General features: G+C 37.8%; 2 protein-coding genes across 3 annotated transcripts in view; both read left to right on the top strand.

Moving 5' to 3' along the window:
- The first annotated feature begins 2,992 nt into the window (after window positions 1-2,992).
- Window positions 2,993-10,980, top strand: LOC144432886 (dapdiamide synthesis protein DdaC-like). Of its 2 annotated transcripts, none has more exons than XM_078121183.1 (5): window positions 2,993-3,407; window positions 5,063-5,274; window positions 6,057-6,291; window positions 8,788-8,963; window positions 10,571-10,980. In XM_078121183.1, the coding sequence occupies exons 1-5, from the start codon at window positions 3,065-3,067 to the stop codon at window positions 10,601-10,603; spliced, it is 999 nt and encodes a 332-aa protein (XP_077977309.1). In that variant the 5' UTR covers window positions 2,993-3,064; the 3' UTR covers window positions 10,604-10,980. The 2 variants fall into 2 exon arrangements, with proteins under 2 accessions (XP_077977309.1, XP_077977308.1); XM_078121182.1 differs by lacking the exon at window positions 10,571-10,980 and adding an exon at window positions 9,630-9,994.
- A 513-nt stretch (window positions 10,981-11,493) lies between these two features.
- LOC144433080 (uncharacterized) overlaps window positions 11,494-20,000 on the top strand; it is a 9,188-nt gene continuing 681 nt past the window's right edge. The window contains exons 1-5 of the mRNA XM_078121390.1: window positions 11,494-12,098; window positions 13,225-13,538; window positions 17,427-17,638; window positions 18,451-18,685; window positions 19,453-19,628. Coding sequence (XP_077977516.1) covers window positions 11,494-12,098; window positions 13,225-13,538; window positions 17,427-17,638; window positions 18,451-18,685; window positions 19,453-19,628 — 1,542 coding nt within the window. The remainder of the gene's footprint in view (window positions 12,099-13,224; window positions 13,539-17,426; window positions 17,639-18,450; window positions 18,686-19,452; window positions 19,629-20,000) is intronic.

Consider the following 20,000-nt stretch of genomic DNA (forward strand, 5'->3'; position numbering starts at 1 on the left):
TCTAGAATAGGAGCATCACCAATCTGATTAAAATCTGATGTTAGATAGGCTGGTTTTCCTGTATTTACCTTTATTCCATCGTTATTGCGTCTTTTACGTTAGTTTTTTTTTTTCTGGGCGAACGCCTTTCCAACGCTGGCTATCTGGTTGGCTGGCTGGCTGGCAAATGTTAATGACATCTGTATGTAAGAATTCGGACCACTATAGAATATTCTTATAGTGGTCTGAGGTAAAATTTATGATTTCACCATAGCGAACAAGGAGGTTTGCTCCGTGTATTCGAGTTTATTCATGTGCTGATCAATGGCGTTGCTAAGTTACGAAAATTCAACAATTTTCCGCCTTTGGTCCAATGAAGATCATCCTTATTATTAACGTAAAAGTTTCTATCTCATTCTGTCTACAAGACTAGCATCATATTTTACTATATTTGGTAGTCCAGACAATATACATACCATAACTTGAGGTGGACTTTTGAGGTTTTGGGCTCTGGCTTAAGCTTTGTATCCCTATCACGTCTGTTGACCTTGAAAAATTGTGATAGACATGTCTAGTGTAGAGCTGCACCCCACCTCCATCGATCACAACTTCTCTAATCTAATCTAATCTAATCTAATCTAATCTAATCTAATCTAATCTAATATAATATAATATAATATAATATAATATAATATAATATAATATAATATAATATATTTTTCTTATTTTACTATATTTGGTAGTCCAGACAATATACATACCATAACTTGAGGTGGACTTTTGAGGTTTTGGGCTCTGGTTTAAGCTTTGTATCCCTATCACGTCTGTTGACCTTGAAAAATTGTGATAGACATGTCTAGTGTAGAGCTGTACCCCACCTCCATCGATCACAGCTTCTCTAGTCTAATCTAATCTAATCTAATATAATATAATAATTTTTTCTTATAGAACGCATTCCATAAAGTATCTCAATGCACTTTACAAAGCACAAAATCTCAGGTACATACAAAAGAGACTCAAACAAAAGTCTTGTTGTAGAGACAGGTTTTAAGACCTGATTTAAATGACCGAAATGAAGTGTCAGTCTGCAGACACGATGACAGAGCATGCCACAAGCGTGGGGCACAAATTGGGAATGCCCTGTCACCATAATAATCCGTGTTACTGAGTGGTTGATGTAGATAAATTTCGCTCCTTGAGATCCTGCGTAGAGCACGGCTGGTGCTACGCTGAGTTGGCAACTGATCTAGATAGCTAGGTGCAAAACCATGAAGGATTTGGAATGTTAATTATAAGCAGAGAATTTTGAATTCTGCTCGCTGTTGTACTAGTAGCCAGTGCAGCTCTTAGAGAATAGGGGTAATGTGGTTACACTAGACCTTTTTAATGCAAGTTTCAAATAAGGGTCTACAAGCTTTCACCCCCCCCCCCACACACACACACACACACACCACACGCCAAGTACCATTTTCAATTTCCTAACCATTATTTTCCAAAAAGCAACCCACATAAAATACATGTCTTTCGCGTATTTTAATATTTCATGTGAACAAAAATAACGCATAATGACTATAAACCATGGGTGATCGATCTTGAACGTCGAGGGCGTTGTCCATTCTCTGAACGACCTTGGGGAATAGATTGACATCTCCCCCTGACTGTGTTGTTGATATGTTACATCTACTTCAAACCGCCATTACTCATGTTAATTTGTTAGTAACAATATATTTGGGTTCGAGCCAAGACAAGGTCTCGAGTTCTTCACCCCATACACCATTTATCCGATAATTCTAGAGTTCTTGTTTTGAACGAACACGCAGGGTGCGTTAAATGTGCCATAATAATAGGATGATTTACATCAAAGGTGAAAGATCAAGAGTATTACATTGCATCGTACGATTCTTAACCCATTGTCTGGGTTAGTAAAGTTGACGGACAACACGACGAGTTAATTTTGTCATAGGTCATATTGTACGACTCATATATTATCCACTAGTATGGTATGTTTCAAGTAGATTTAAAAAAAAAAATCAATCTACATAGTTGTTGAACTAATAACAATGGTGAATATATTGCTGAAAACATCGCATTCACGAAATCCGACTCCAGTCTCTAGGCTATAGTCATTTCAGGGCTATCCGTCGTTGTTACCGCTTTATGTAGCCACAAGCTTAAGGTCAGATCTGCCTGGGAGTTGGGGGACGAGGGGGGGGGGGGTACTTCCCAAACATTTCATTGAGGATGTGTGGCCCAAGTTCAAAATTGATCGGTGCTTTTCTGCCACAATCATCCGGTCAATCACCTTTAATCTCGGATGCCATGAAGGCACTTCTAAAGCATGCAGCCGTTATATAAAATGTTATTATCGGCCATAAGATAAAAAGTCTACTAGGTATGGTTAGAGAAGAAGAGACGTAAGTACAAACAACGACGGACCTATTAGCCTCGGTGTTCAGCCTGTTATATTTAAAGGCCTATTTATTTCTTTTATTTCTCTATGTCCGTCCCTCCGTCCCCCCGTCTGTCTGCCAATCCACCCATCCGCCTGTCTGTCCGTTTTATTGTTTGTTAAATATGTAATTTTAAATTCCAATACATAGTTTAGTCTTTGTCTATTCTTCCTCAGGGCTGTCTATTCTCTTATATGTTTGTGCAGTGATGAAATCGTCACGTATGTATGTATGTATGTATGTATGTATGTATGTATGGTATGTATGTATGTTATGTATGTATGTCATGCGTCAGCGATTTTACAAACAGAATTCTGACCTGCAATCATTATGACCTTGCAATAGTTTGATTGACAATACAGTATACGTAGGATGTCCTGAGACAACTCGTTATACTCAAAATCACTGATCCTTATCCCGGTCTTGTAAAGCTAGGGTCATTGCGTTACGGAAGAGAATTCTAAGCGTGCTAACCACGTGACAACCCACCAATGTGTACACTTTATTGTTTTGCTGACCTCAGTACACATGTTGATTATTCTATTCTTTTGATGGCACCGGTGCACTTCATCCACAAAGAAGACGGTCTTGTCCCTTTTTTATCTTTATATATACTATACTAGTGTGTCAGAAAGATGTTTCGGTTGCCCCACATACATGTATGTTATTGGACTCTACATTCAGTTACTGAAAACTTGGGAACGCAGATAACAAAATGTCGTGCGATAGCGACAACTCCTTATCTTTGCCAAGCTGCTCTGAAAGTGAATAACGCACCACTCAGGTATGTTCCATCGACGCTTGCCGGGAGACCGTACTTCCCAGGTGCACAAGATTCGAACTTTCCGACATATCTGTCACCGCCAAAACCCAACTTCCCGCTAGTTCTTAGCCCAGACAATCCAGGAAACGAGTTAAGCATCGGAGATTGGGCTAAACTATGCAGGGAACAGACCGATAGTCTGCTACACAACGTAGGTGAGTGAAACTAACCTGTTGAACAACTGTGTAATGTATATATGTTTTTCTTGCTGACCTTGAATTGACGCTACAAGCTATTTTTAGCTCTTTGTATAGCCATATTCAATGGAAGTTATTTCATGTATATTATCCAAAGCATTGAGTCTGGTCCACGTACGCATCAATCTATCAGTGATTCGATATAAGGGTCGCTAGTGAACTTCATTTTCATTCACTTTTAACACAGTCGCATTTTAATAAGTTACGTTGCAATTGGTACTCGACAACACAGTGCTAATGAGTAATTGTTTCATGCACAGACCATATAGCCTAACTATGCCATATGTTTCAGAAAACAAACATGTACACTACCTAGGTACGTACATAGCCACGATACATTTGTTTTTTTTGACTGCGTAGAAGGAATTGAAATTTGAAGTCGCACCAAATATCTGCTATATATATCCAGAGGCAACTAAAGGGTAAACATACAGGGACTCTACATGTATACCTGCAAACCCAATTGTCATACCACATCACAATACGCTGAATAGCCAACAACTCTCTGTCTCTGCTGTATCTTCCCCCCCCCTCTCTCTCTCTCTCTCTCTCTCTCTCTCTCTCTCTCTCTCTCTCTCTCTCTCTCTCTCTCTCTCACAGTAAACTCTCTCTCTCTCTCTCTCTCACAGTAAACTTAACTTGTGAACTTAACTTGTAGTATGATTGGTATGTAAGCATAATTTATTTGCATATCTATTATGTACCACAATCCTTAGCGCATCTTCACATGTGCTTTCCATTGTTGAGGAATAAAAGGAGCTATCCATTGAATATACTATCGCCTCGATTCATATATTTTATCCTTGTACTTATACAAGATGGCAACAGGTTATGGGCCCAGATCGCGGCTATTGTTTGACGGAGATGAATCGAAGTATGAACTGTGGGAGGTGAAATTCCTCGGACATATGCGTTTGCAAAAAATTGGAAAACGTGATAGCTCCAACCGACGCAGAAGGTGACCCGCCACCGGAGAGAAATAAGGACGCGTTCGCTGAACTCGTACAGTGTCTCGACGACAGAAGTTTGTCACTTGTCATCAGAGAAGCGAAAAATGACGGACGTAAAGCACTCAAGATTTTGCGTGAACATTATGTTGGTCAAAGCAAACCTCGAGTCATCGCTTTATACAACGAGCTGACTACACTGTCAATGAAAGACAACGAGGGCGTAACTGACTACATGATACGGGCCGAAAACGCACACGTGTATGGCGAGAAAAACAAAACGCCTGAATTGTTTGTTGATAATCAGAGTGCCATAGCACTAGTTAAGAACCCAGTATGTCATAAACGGTCAAAACATATTGACATCAAATATCACTTTCTGAGATGTGAAGTTAAGAATGATAATGTTGTACTGACTTACGTTGAAAGCATTTATTTTATCATCATATATTTTATCCTTGTACTTATACAAGATGGCAACACACACACACACACACACACACACACTCTCTCTCTCTCTCTCTCTCTCTCTCTCTCTCTCTCTCTCTCTCTCTCTCTCTCTCTCTCTCTCTCTCTCTCTCTCTCTCTCTCTCTCTCTCTCTCTCTCTCTCTCTCTCTCTCTCTCTGTATGCATTTATTCCTAAGATGTATTCACTCGATCGACAGGTGCTCTTCTATTCCGTGGACTTCCATTATGCACGGCTGAGGATTTCAGTACGTTTATTATCAAGATGGGCTACCAAAGTCTGAGATACATGGGTGGTGCTGGGAGAAGAGATAACGTGGCTGACGAGGTGATGACAGCTAGTGATGAACCCTTGAAATTCACAATCGATTTGCATACAGAGATGTCTAATTTGTCATATTGGCCATCTAAGGTGCGTAAATACTTATATCGATCGGTCTGTATTAAAAGTGAAAAGCCATCACCGAAGACATAGCACCCAAACTGGTATGTTTATGGCAAATTATTGTCCAGGTTTGAATGGTGTCTCTAGATACAAAACTTCATAATTCATATTGACCAATTTGCTACATGACCTCGAATTTGGAGGTCACAGTCAAAGGTCAAGGTATAAAAAAGAAAGCCGGCCCCTGAGGTATAGACATTAAATAGAGTCTTTGTGTTTTCAACTTCTTGAGTTAGTGTAAATGTTTGTTTTCGGTCATTTCACGTTAAAAATGATTGTCAAGGTCATTGTCTTATAACAAAGCACCATCGATAATGTGAGGGTAGTCACTTTATTGGTGCATATTTGAAACTTTTGAGAAAACATGCAAAATGTGTTTTACTAAAATAATTGTTTTCCGCCATATTGCTATACACGTCAAGGTCACTGGCATATGCCTCACATGTGAACGGAAATTATATCACTACAACCTGTATCTATATGTCACTGGTTCCGTCTATAATGGTAGAAATATATACGAGTTCCAAATCGTCATTAATCTCCTGAATTTTCATAAATTATGCTTGAGGAGGTATAATTATATTATTCCCCAATAACTTTCTTTATTCATCCGGAAAATACTCTTGGCCTTAGGATTTATCACTACTCGTCTAGCGACTCGTAGTTACAAGACCCCTTAGATCACTCATATTTTCCTTGGCTGAACGAAGCAAAAATATTGGGAATTATGTCTATTCTTGGGCAAACAGATCGTCTTCTTCTGTGTGCGACCACCTGAGGAAAACAATGGCGGTGAGACTCCAATTGCTAACTTTGATGGCATACTCGAAGAACTCGACCCAAAGTTGCTGGAAAAGCTAAAGAGAAAGGGTGTTCGATATTACAGAAACATATGTGACAAGTCAGACAGCACGTACATGTCATGGCAGAATATATTCTTAACAGAGGACAGGAAGGAAGTAGAAAGTTTCTGTCGAGAGCAAGGTATGTAGAATTATATGTAGAATTATATATATATATATATATATATATATATATATATATATATATATATATATATATATATATATATATATATATATATATATATATATATAAAATAATAATATGATTATATTATATATTAAAGGGCAGCTGAATTTGAATGCATTTGGGCATAGTTTTTGCTGCAAACTCAAACCTGGATCATGGTATTAAAGATATAACCCGTAAATGATCCCCACTAGTCTATGCAACCAACTGATCAAATAATCTCAAATTGTAATGTTACAGAAGATATGCATTGGCATTGACATTTTATTGGAATGTGGTTTTATGTATGTATTTTCACCTGAGTAAAAAGCTGACAAACTCAGCTTGTGCCATTTTAATTATATTTAGTATGCATATAGGAAATGAAAGTCTTAAATTTGTGCTGTTACGATTTACAAGAAAACTCACACTGTTACATGACCTCAGAAGAAATCGGGGTTCACAGTGAATTGTTTAATAAAAGTCACAAAAATATTATGAATAAATCAAAAATGGCTGCCGAATACCGTAGAATTGTCGATTTCCTTGAAGACAGTCGACCCGTATTTCGGAAAGATCAGAAGCTATCTTTCATATATGGTAACGTTCGTATTTAGCAGTCGCAAGAGAATTAAATGTCAGCAGGGCTAGGCCTAATAGGGAACTTGCAATCCAGACTCAGCATCCTCAGATGCAAAGTACTATGGTATATGTGGGTATTGTAACACCGTCACAATTGAATGCCTACCTTGAGAACAAACACCCTTGATTAGTTCCAACTCACTGTAGAATGCGAAAGCCTGAGCTGCCCATACATGACATGTTACTCACAATTCTAAATGTGATTGTTGTATCTCTTAATTGGTAAAGTTCGTTAATTAGACAAATGACTCATTAAGACTAAGAACTATATTTAAAAGAATTATAATGATCTTTAATTTGTTATCATCGATGTACTAGTATATACAAAATTACATGACGATGACAGCTTGCTAATTGCATATTTGCGATATTTTTTATAACCTCCCCCTTTACGGAATGCGAAAATCCTAAGTGGTGCCTGCGAACGTTTACAGCCCTTTATAATTAACGGACGTATTGGAAGATACATCCGTGCATTATCCAAATCCAAGTCATAGTTATTCAACCGTGTTACTCGGGACTCACACAGGTGGACTCGCGCATGCGCTTCTGACGACGTCGGTGTTTCATAACGATTGTATTTTATTTACTCGCGAACTTCAGTAAATTTGGGAGACAAAGTTAGTGAACGTTGTTGGTTGATTGCTACAACAATTACTTTATATGATTTAATTCGACTACCAACGCATTCAAGTGACCGTTCCTGTATTTTTACAATGCCGTTATGGAACATGCAATGGACAGAATGCTAACTACTCTATAGGCGCAGATAATAAATGGGAGAGGCACCAATCAATACTTTTGGCATATGAGATATCTGGTATATTTGATATGGACATAGACAATAGAGGTCATCTTTTATCTGTATGTTGGGTCTATGACCTAAGTTAGGTGGCCTGGTTACTGAGTTATACATTAAAGTAAACAATTTAACAAGGTCTGTGACGTGAGAATCTCACGTCCTATCTACATTTCAAAAGTCCAACCATAAGGGTGTGTGTGGGGGGGTGGGGGGTTGTATCGTGTTTCGTGAGATTTACATGTATTTTATTATTCAGTAGTTGTTATCGATCTCATAACTACTGAGAAGTGTATGCAAATACTGGGGTCATTGTCCTTTACTTGTCCTACAGTATGGTTCGATTCAAAACCCTCACGCTTCAATTCTTTTGCCCCCAATGTTCGTTACACATTAATACTACACCATATATCAATGGAAATCGCGTGATTCTGTCTACATAGTAATGATATGGGTTTTCAGGACCCACAAACAGGTTTCAACACGTCATGTTTATATTTACTTGTATCGCAGACCTTAGTCTTCACAAAAATCTACTCCCAAAATTTCAACTAAAGGAGCAACGTATAATCAAGATATTTATACCACAGGCAATTTTTTTCTAAACTGTCTATAATACCTACCTTGGTACGTCGCCAATGTCTAGCCCTAAAGTGAATTCGCTACCAAAATATTATGTACATTTAGTGATGATTGAAGTGTTCATCCTTTCTCTTTGTGTGTGTCTCTCTCTGTTTCTGTCTCTGCCTCCGTCTCTCTATCCCTGTCTCTGTCTCTACCTCTATCTCTGACTGTGTCTGTCTGTCTGTCTGTCTGTCTGTCTGTCTGTCTGTCTGTCTGTCTGTCTGTCTGTCTGTCTGTCTGTCTGACTATCTGTCTATGTATGTTTGTCTGTCTCTATGTCTGTCTCTATGTCTGTCTGTCTGTCTGTCTGTCTGTCTCTCTCTCTCTCTCTCTCTCTCTCTCTCTCTCTCTCTCTCTCTCTCTCTCTCTCTCTCTCTCTCTCTCTCTCTCTTTCTCTATTGCAGGGTATGAGTTTACATGGAACGATGATAACTCCATAACATACCATTATACATTATCACCGACTATCAATCACCCTAGTACGGGTGAGATTCTTTGGTTTAACCAAATTACCAGTCACCATGCAAGTTTCTATTACGCACATCCCGAATACATGAATGCAGAAAGGGAACCCACAAAGGTACGTATATGCCGTTGCAAAGTTACACACAAGAGCTGAGATGAGGGTTCTAGACAGACAGAGATGAGATGAGATAGCCCGGGTGGACAGACAGACAGACAGATAGGGGAGAGGGAGGGAGAGGCGAACAGATAGAGGCACATATACACACACTCGGATAAGAAGGCCGATAAACATGACATTTATTAATATATTTTACATAACCCTACTGTTTTTTCTGTTCCTCATTTCCCGATCGACCCAAATTTTCAGTTCGGACATAAAAAAAAAAAAGGTTTCACTCGCCTTTAATATTTGCGGAACAGCACCCTCTCTGGCCAAAAATATAAGCAAGTGTCTGGATTGTCGACGTCATCTCTACGTATACATACGTGGCGGCGGCGACGACACTTGTTCCCGAACAGAGCATTTCTGTTATGATGGAAGTTATTCAAGTAGGGGGCCTGAGAACGTGCCAATTGAAGAGACGCTGTGAAAGGGCTTGTTACCAGGAATACAATAAAAAAGAAGATAGAGAGGAGGAAAATGAGAGGCAGAGAAACGTGAAGAAGATGATTTTTTATTATATTTAAAATCGACCGATGCATGTAGTTGCTATGAAAACGTAACAAGAAACATATACAAAATAGCGTCACTCTTACCTATATTTTTTTTTACCATTTTCAGTATCCTCTTCATACCAGCTATGGTGATGGAGAAGAGTTTACCGACGATGAGATTTCGCACATGCGCATAATACAGTGGAATAAAGCTGTTGGTTTTCAGTGGCAAACTAGTGACGTCCTTATGGTTGATAACTTAACTACTGCACATGCGCGTGTAGGAGTTTCGACGGGCCAATCACAGAGAAAAATTCTTGCCAGCGTGCTAATTTAATTACCTGAATAGTGGTGTTTTAAAAAAATTCAACCACTATTAATATCTACCTGTATGTTGATGTCTGGCCAGAAAGAAAATGTTTTCAATATCTTTCAGTGTCCAAATTTAAGTGGCCATATGGATGAGGAAGTTGGGTATTTATTATTGATTTGTAATTTATAAAGCAATTTTATCATGGCCTTCCTACTTGAAAAATCAATGTAAAGCAACTTAGACCAAGTCTGTGTTTGTAACTCAATACATTGCAAACAGCTACGAAAGGTGTAAAAAAAATGTTTGTTATTGTACATAAAATAACAAACATTTTACACTTATCAGTCTTTTGCCATTATATTGAGTTACAAACAAGGACTTGGTATATGTTGTTTCATATTGCAGGAAACCGTGATAAAATTGTTTTATAAATTACAAATCCATAATAAATACCCAATCCTCATCCATATGGCTACTTTAATACTACAGTAGAGCTCAAAATTCATGAATTTGTTAATGTTGTAGCAGTAGATGTTGTTATCAACTCGTATTTCAAACGTTACCCTTTTAACTATAACTATATATCACCATAAAACTCAATGAGTGAATTGATCAATATCACATACAGAATAAGTTATATTGCACCACAAAAATTGATCATTCAATCGATCAATCATTCAATTACATGCTCGCTGTCCCCTGTGGGCTGATGAACAATACGAAAACATCCCTAGGGCTGTTTTACACTTCTACAGAATACCAAGGGACAAAGCGAAACGGTAGTATGAGGTGATGATACCACCAATTTAAGTGGGGGCGCTGTATTCTCAATTTCCTGTTTGCAGTCTGGAATGGCCTATTTGATTTTTGTATCGTGTATACAGCTACAGAAATACGTTTATCCCACAGATGATGCAATACTTTCTTCAAGGTGTACGATTTTATGAGTAAGTTATTGTACTTAACAATATTTTTACAAAACGTTCCAGTTGCAACTTTAAACGAACGATTCACAGACCATATTGATGAAAACTTGCCGAATGGAAATAACAGTGTTGTGATGTGATTTAGTTATTTTTATTTGTACAAAAATAACAAACTATATATCTTGTATAATACATGGTATCTGTAAATAAGTAAAAAAAGGTCCGGACATTCTTCACTTCATTTCGATATAATTTAGATAATCTGTATTATAGGCAATTAATTACGGGAATTAGGTGGTTGGGGTTGGATGAGGTTGGTTGGGGTGGGGGTAAGTGGGGGTTAATTGATGCAATAAACGTTCACAAGACAACGCTTCAAAGAATGTATGTATGTATGTATGTATGTATGTATGTATGTATGTATGTATGTATGTATGTGTGTGTGTGTGTGTATGTATGTATGTATGTATGTATGTATGTATGTATTTTATTTGTCTGTTTTGAATAACGACGATCCAAATGTACGACAGGCAGCACGATATTCACTCAAGTTACATATGGAGAAACGGAAAGCTATACCTGTACACGACGAGGATTGACCGAATTTTGCAGGATATGTTATCAACAGTACCGGTAACATAGCAAAGCAGTCTAAAGTTAATTGGCCAAAGTCAATTTGGGTAAATCTGCATGAAATGTGCAAGCGTCAGCACATCTCCTTGATTAAAGGAGACGATAAATACCTCTACGAAATGGCAGTAGACGAGGAAGTGTCAATAACCTTCGATTCGCCAGACAAATTCTACACAACATCTAAACAGCAGCTGCTGCAGCAATATCAATCCGAGTTTAAGGCGAAATCTTCACAGGGAAGAGTGACTCGAGAGGCAGGGAAAGTAAACCATGGTGTATCGTCCACTTACCTCAACAATCACAAGATTGACGATAATCTGAGATCATTTGTCGCAAGAGGTCGTTTACAGCTCCTGCAGTGCGAAAGTCTCATGACCCTGTACTATCCAGAGTCGTACACTAAATCATGTAAAATATGCAATCATCCCACTGAAACAGTATCACACATTTTGAATGGCTGTACGAAATTCCAGAAACTATACCAACAAAGACACAATAGAATAGTCGATTTAATCTTCGGAAAAATCGCGAACAGTAATCCTGGCAAGGAGACATTTAAAGACACGGTTTTAAAACCTGAAATGTTTGATGCCCATATGAGAACTTTTGAACATCAGCATAAACGACCAGACATTACTATCATCGATGTACAGAACAAACATGCAATATTAGTTAAAGTGTCCGTAGCCTTTGATGCACATAATTCATTGTGTTTTCAGAAGAAGTTCGACAAATATTTTCCACTCTCCCTAGAAATAAACACTACAGGCTTTCGTTCAGAAATAATAGTTATTGTCATTGGAAGTCTCGGAAATGTACATCATAAAGTCACAAGTGGTTTGATCAAAGCTGGTTTAAATAGAAGGAATTCCAAATCCATCACCAAATATTGTAGTGTAAGCTCAATAATAGGTTCTTACAAAATTTGGAGATTGAGATGTAGGTACTATAACAACCAGATATCACGTGAACGTTTGTCATAAGGGACCAAGAGAAACTCGTCCACTAGTCAGTATATGATTTCCTGCAAGGTATTGTGTGTGTATTCTGTAAAGGAATTATGTAAATACTTTACCTGTACATGCTATGTTCATGTAAGTTGGAAATAAAAGAATTTGATATGTATGTATGTATGTATGTATGTATGTATGTATGTATGTATGTATGTGTGTGTGTGTATGTATGTATGTATGTATGTATGTATGTATGTATGTATGTATGTATGTATGTATGTATGTATGTATGTATGTGTGCAAGTGTGAATGTGTATGTATGTATGTATGTATGTATGTATGTATGCATGTATGTATGTATGTATGTGTATGTATGTGTGTGTATGTATGTATGTGTGTGTGTATGTATGTATGTATGTATGTATGTATGTATGCATGTGCGTGTGTATGTATGTATGTATGTATGTATGTGTGTATGTATGTGTGTGTGTATGTATGTATGTATGTATGTATGTATGTAAGTATGTATGTATGTATGTATGTATGTATGTATGTATGTACTGTCAGCGATTTTAAAAAAAACCCAGAGAATTCTGAGCTTTAATCATTTTAACATTGTAATAGTTTGAGCATAGACCCTCCAACAACGTGGAGGGTCTATGTTTTTAGGTCTTCGAACAAGGTAAGATGACCTAAGGCAACGCATATACTCAAAATCACTGATGCTTTCAAAGCTAGGGGCATATTCTGTTACAGAAGAGAATTCAAAGTGAGCTAGCCACGTGACAACCCACCGATGTCTATTCTATATTGTCCTTCGAAGAAGACGGTGTTGTGATTTTCTGATCTTTAAATTATATACTAGTGTGTCAGAACGATGCTTCGGTTGTCCCACAGATGTTATTGGACTCGTCATCCAGTTACTGAAAAGTTCGGAACGCAGATAACAAAATGTCGTGCGATAGCAACCACTCCCTACCTTTGCCAAGCTCTAAAAGTGAGAACCGCACCACTCAGGTATGTTCCATCGACGCTTGCCGGGAGACCGTACTTCCCAGGTGCACATGATTCGAAATTACCGACATATCTGTCACAGCCAAAACCCAACTTCCCGCTAGTTCTAAGCCCAGAAAACCCAGAAAACGAGTTAAGCATCGCAGATTGGTCTATGCTATGCAAAGAACAGACTGATAGTCTGTTGCACAATGTAGGTAAGTAAAACCACCTGTTGAACTACTGTGGATGCACATACAGGTAAAATAATGTTGCCTTGCTGTTTCACGCATGTGACATGACATTTTTAATACACACACTAAGGCAACTTCTAATGCAAAAGAAACAAATACATAGGTACCGTGCACAGTGGGGATGTAGAAATAATCAAGTTCATGCGTTGATTATCAGTTAAAAATAAACAATTGCAGCCATTAAAATAATCAAGTCCATATACTGTGTGTAATGTTTTCATTAGAAGCTGTGTTTTACTGTAGAAAAAAATAGCAACGCTTATCACTGTCCAATGTGGTTGGGCAAAGGATCCTGTTGTGTTTATTGTTTCTGTATTAGTGTTAATCTAGAGTCAAAATACGTCTTATCATTGTATAAAAAACGTACTGTCCCATGAGTGACACCAATCCTGCATCATTTTAGCTATATCTTTCTCTCGCTGACCTTAATGATCATTCACTTTGAACAGAGTAGCATTTTAATACTACGTTGTGTGTGTACTCGACAACACGTACAGTGCTAATGATCGTGAGTAATTGTTTCATGAACAGACCATATTGCCTAATCCTGGGTAGGTAGGTAGGTAGGTAGGGGATCATCACGAAATTTAAGCCGAGTGCAGTCGAAGATGGCAAGCTTTCCTGTGCTGAGAATAAGAAGCGGGCATTTGGACAACATTTTTTACAACCAACCTTTCCTTGGGCGGAGTTTCACACTCTTTCTACATTTATATAGACTTGGAGTAGTAGCAATAGGACTTCGAATTTAGAAGTCTTCGATTCATCTTGAAATAGTCCTAAAAGAAATCTATAGTGTACACGTTCTCGCCTGATATGGTTTTTAAGGGTGTTTTTGTACAAAATTGTACGAAATTTAGTTCGTGTGAACTAGCGCGCGTACTATATACATGAAATGTCAACAGGGAGACACAAGTGAGCATTCTAGGTGATTAGCTAAGGCGTCGTGTGTTCTATATGAACTTCAAGGCACATGGGCAGCAATTGTGTTTATATATGTTGCATAGGATTTTCCAATTTATATTTCAATCTCTATTTCCATCATTCAATAATATCTTCACTGTCCAGCGTCAAGTGCTCGTAAATTTTATGTTAATCACGAAAGAAAACATATTTCAGGAGGTTTTTTTTTTAGGAATACGACATAATATAATCTGCGTCTGAATGCAGACTAGCACCCACCTATCTTGGACAGATGATACCTAGCTCTATTTTTGTTGATGTTACTTTTTTTGAATATGGCTATTTTCAGACATGCTTGACCATAAAACCTGAACAGTACTTTGTGAACGGCTGTAGTTGAATACTGCTGACTGTTGCATGATATACATACTTATATTGATTTATGGGAAGCAGGTCATGCAGGTCAGTGTGTGACGTCATGACTTTCTTTTACGAAGGCATTTCATTGTCTGTCCGCGGGCGCAATGACTATATACATTCTAACAAAATAATAAACATGAAAAGAATTTGGTTTTTACGATATGCAGTGATTTATAAATGTAGGTTTTCGAACTGTGAGTCAACTGAAGTTTAGTTATGATTAATATGATATGATTTCCAAAACTGACATGGAAGTTAGGCTGAGTGGTTTTTGTTTTTGTTTGTTTGTTTGTTTGTTTGTTTGGTGTGTGTTTTTATTTATTTATTTAATTTTTTTTTTGGGGGGTGAAAATGCTTATATGAAAAGGGTCTAAACACGGCCTTTTGTATACTACTCATGTTACCCCCTTGTTTTGGTGTAGAACTGTAGAACCTCGTTCGTACTATGGAAGTATAACGTCCATGTTCGTGTAGGACGCACAATCTGAGGACAAACTCACTAAAGACTCAAGAATTGCTTTTGGTGAAGTAATGTATACACAGCCCAGCTCATGAGAGACTTCAAATTAGCTCTCAATTTACTTACAGCCGTAGGCCAATGTTCTGGTAGGTGAATTTGTCTCCGTGAATCTCTAGCCACGAGCAGTGTCTAGCCAGTCCTGAACTATCCAAGGCTTTCCGGTCTATCTCTCACCTGAATCCAAATCAAAGCTGGCCCCAGTGTATACATTATTCTAACATTTTCATTCTAAATCTTCATTCCATAATACAAATATGGTTAATAAACAACCCCTTCAATAAATAAACTCACTTTCTTTCTTTATTTATTTATTTAGAAAATGTTTATAAAATACAGCTAATTAGATTTAACAATTGAAACACCAGTCTGAAAACACCCATATCTACCCTGCAGCTGATCTCATTAAAGTCGTAATTTCTCCTGCCACCAAAAAGCATTGAAAGCCTAAACAAATGAAAATGTGAATTCAGACCATCAGTAACATTCTACGTTTTGAAAATGTTAAAAGCCCTGTTCACTGGTGAGATTTGCCTATGTAATCGAAATAGTTCCATTTTAGAGCATGTAAATCAGAGAGAATCATGGGATATTCAGCGTATGAGTATCACATTCTACGACAAACCATATCTTACATACTTGTATTTGAACAAACGAAGACCCTTTCTCATACGAAAGCTTGGCGTCTGGTACATCCTGACATGGTCATGATGTGTAGTTACATTGCAATGTAACTACAAAACCATACAAAACCATAGTTTTGCAACCATACCTAGAGGGGGCAGCGAGCATGTAATTTATTGATTGATTGATTGATCGATCGATTGATTTATTGATTGATTTATAATTTGGTTGAATGATTGATCGATTGAATGATCAATTTTATTGGTGCAATATAACTCATTTTGTGTGTGATATTGATCAATTCACTCATTGAGTTTTAAAACTATTTTTTCCCTGGCTACTTTGCTCTCAGCTGTATCTCAGGCCACTAAAAGTTATAGGATTAGGGTTGTTTTAATTTAGATAAGAGGAGAAAAATGGACAAGGCGTCTTCATGTGCATGTTTGTAATAAATGCCGTCCGAGTAAATACACGCTGACCATAGGATTGGTATATTGGCCGAATGCTATTTCTCTTGTGCTCCTGCTACAGTCTATTTATTCTTCCCAGGAAGAAGTTCATACACTCATCGTCTGTATTTTGATTTTCGATACCCTTATTGTCCATGTTTGATTTTCGATAAGAAGACTGATACCTAAGCCAACATGTGTCAACAAAGTGGATAAACACCTGTGCTTAACATTCAATGTCACACATACATTTATATCGTACTCACCTTCTATGTCCTCAGCTGCCATAATAACAAACTGTATCTGTTTCCCAGCCTGTCTCTCAAGTGCAGGTTGTAGTGCATGTATTTTATTCACTTTCTAAATACACTCTGAGGTAATGTTTGTTATTACGAAAATAGCATTCAACTTGTCAATGGAAGTCTTATCTGTTCTGTCACAGTCAGGGGTCATATTTTTGTTATGACATGATTGTCTGTGTCTAATCCCTTTTCCCTGGATGGGTATTAATTGGATCTCATACACAGAAAATACACTCTCGCCACCGACATTAGATACATTTGCTACTCTTCTGATACACCGGTCTTCACGCTATTCCCTGACTGGTCAATACGCTCATTTGTAACTGTCAGTCAAAATTTAACGCCCACACCAGAGTACAAGTATGTATGTATGTATGTATGTATGTATGTATGTATGTATGTATGTATGTATGTATGTATGTATGTATGTATGTTTGTCTCGGTCTGTCCTGACTGTCTATGTCTTACCTCCCCTCCCTCACCCACTCGTCTGTCTGTGTGTCTGTCTGTCGGTCTCTGTCGATATCTGTCTGTCTGTCACTCTGTTTATCTGTCTGTCTGTCTGTATGTTTCTCTCTCTCTCTCTCTCTCGCTCTCGCTCTCTGTATTTATTGCTAATAATTTAATATTCACCTTACAGGTGCTCTTCTGTTCCAAGGACTTCCATTATGCACGGTTGAGGATTTCAGTACGTTTATTGTTAAGATGGGTTACCAAAGTCTGAGACACAAGGGTGGTACTCGGAGAAAAGATAAAGTATCTGATGAGGTGATGACAGCGCGTGATAAACCCTTGAAATTCACAATTGATTTGCATACAGAGATGTCTAATTTGTCATATTGGCCTTCTAAGGTAAATTTTTATATTGTTCGGTCTGTACTAAAAGTGACAAGCCTTCATCGAAGACATAGCACCCAACTGGTATGTTTTATGGCAAATTTATTGTGCAAGTTTTAATAGGGTCTCTAGATACAGACTTAGTGATTTATTGACCAATTTGTTTTTGACCTTGAATATGAAGGTAAAAGTCAAAGGTCAAGGTATAAAAAGAAAGCCGGCCTTTGGGGTCTCGACATTTAAATGGGGTCTTTGTGTTTTCAACTTCTTGAGTTAGTGTAAATGTTTGATTTCTTTTCGGTCATTTCACCTTGAAAGTATTTGTCAAGGTTATGGTGTCATTAGAATGCGTCATTGATAATGTGAGGGTTAGCACTTGACTGGTGTCCGTATATTTGCAAACTGTGATTTCGCATGACAAATGTGGCCGCTATTTATCTATACAGGTCAAGGTCACAAAATTAAGCGACTTGCATATGCCTCACATATGAAAGGAAATTATACCCTGGCTGTTCTACATTTATCGCTACAACCTGTGTATACGTCACTGGTTCCGTTTGTGAGGGTAGAAATACGAGTGAATGAAACATTCCCAATCGTCATTAATCTCCTGAATTTTCATAAATTATGCTTGAGAAGGTATACTCATATTATTCTCCAATCTCTTTCTTTATTCATCCGGAAAATACTCTTGGCCTCAGGATTTATCACTACTTGTGTAGTGACTCGTAGTAACAAGACTCCTTGGATCACTCATATTTTCCTTGTCCTTGCAATTTGCTGAACGAATACAAATATTTTGAATTATGTCTATTCTTGGCAAACAGGTGGTTTTCTTCTGTGTGCAACCACCTGGGGAAAACACCGGCGGTGAGACACCAATTGCTAAATTTGATGGCATACTCGAAGAACTCGACCCAAAGTTGCTGAAAAAGCTGAATAGAAAGGGTGTTCGATATTACATAAACATTCGTGACAAGTCAGACAGCACGTACATGTCATGGCAGAATATATTCTTAACAGAGGACAGGAAGGAAGTAGAAAGTTTCTGTCGAGAGCAAGGTATGAACAATAAACCAAGTGTTATTTACTTTTATGATGTCAAGTGTCTGTAACATTATATATTAAAGTGAGACAAACTGAGTTTATACGTATTTTAGTTAATTGCTGCATATTTCAAAGGTATTCACAGTATTGTAGTTACTTAAGCATACCCCATCCATCACTTACAAACGACTGAATATTATAGTCTGATATGTATTGACATTGACTTTATACTAGAACGTGGTTTCATGTAAGTATTTTCACCTGAGTAAAAGCTTACAATCTCAGCTTGTGCAACTTATTAAACTTAGTATCCATATATATAGGAAATGAAAGTCATTAATATGTGCTTTTTGCATTTTGCAAGAAAACTCATTACACTGTTACATCGGCTGAAATAATCGGGTTCACAATGCATCGTTTAAAGGGCAATGATAATGTGAATATTAATCATTAAAAAAATGGCTGCCAAATACGGCTAAATTGTCGATTTCCAGTGGCGGTCATCTTGGCTTTTCCTCCAAGTCACTTTTGAAATGTTGTAGAAGCGTGCGTGTAGAAGGAAAACTTCTACAATCTCCATGAACCACATCATTTCATTTCCTGCTGAGCAAACTGCTTGTGCAGCTTTAATTAGTGATGATTGTTCTTTTTCTCTCTCTCTCTCTCTCTCTCTCTCTCTCTCTCTCTCTCTCTCTCTCTCTCTCTCTCTCTCTCTCTCTCTCTCTCTCTCTCTCTCTCTCTCTCTCTCTCTCTCTCTCTCTCTCTCTCTCTCTCTATTGCAGGGTATGAGTTTACATGGAACGATGATAACTCTATAACATACCATTATGCATTATCACCGACTATTAATCACCCTACGACTGGTGAGGTTCTTTGGTTTAACCAAATTACCAGTCACCATGCAAGTATCTTTTACGCACACCCCGAATACATGAATGCCGAAAGGGAACCCACAAAGGTACGTATATGCCGTTGCAAAGTTACATACAAGAGCTGAGATTGCGATTCGAGGATTTAGACAGAGATGAGTTGAGAACGGACGGGTGGACAGACAGACAGACAGACAGACAGACAGACAGACAGACAGACAGACAGACAGACAGACAGACAGACAGACAGACTGACTGACTGACTAATTGACTGAATTGAATGAATGAATGAATGAATGAATGAATGAATGAATGAATGGATGAATGAATGAATGAATGAATGAATGAATGAATGAATGAATGAGAAATTGAGGAGAGGGAGAGAGGCGAGCAGATAGAGGCACATATACACACTCAGATAAGAAGGCCGGTATACATGACATTTACGAAGTAATATAATA

The sequence above is a fragment of the Glandiceps talaboti genome, chromosome 3 (assembly GCF_964340395.1).
Source record: "Glandiceps talaboti chromosome 3, keGlaTala1.1, whole genome shotgun sequence".
In the NCBI taxonomy this organism is placed as follows: Eukaryota; Metazoa; Hemichordata; class Enteropneusta; family Spengelidae; genus Glandiceps; species Glandiceps talaboti.

Excerpts from the sequence above, each read along its gene's own strand:
- LOC144432886 (XM_078121182.1), top strand. The coding sequence starts at position 3,065 with ATGTTTCGGTTGCCCCACATACATGTATGTTATTGGACTCTACATTCA. Across the intron at positions 6,292-8,787 it reads AAGTTTCTGTCGAGAGCAAG|GGTATGAGTTTACATGGAAC; the intron begins GTATGTAGAATT and ends TCTCTATTGCAG. Across the intron at positions 8,964-9,629 it reads CAGAAAGGGAACCCACAAAG|TATCCTCTTCATACCAGCTA; the intron begins GTACGTATATGC and ends TACCATTTTCAG.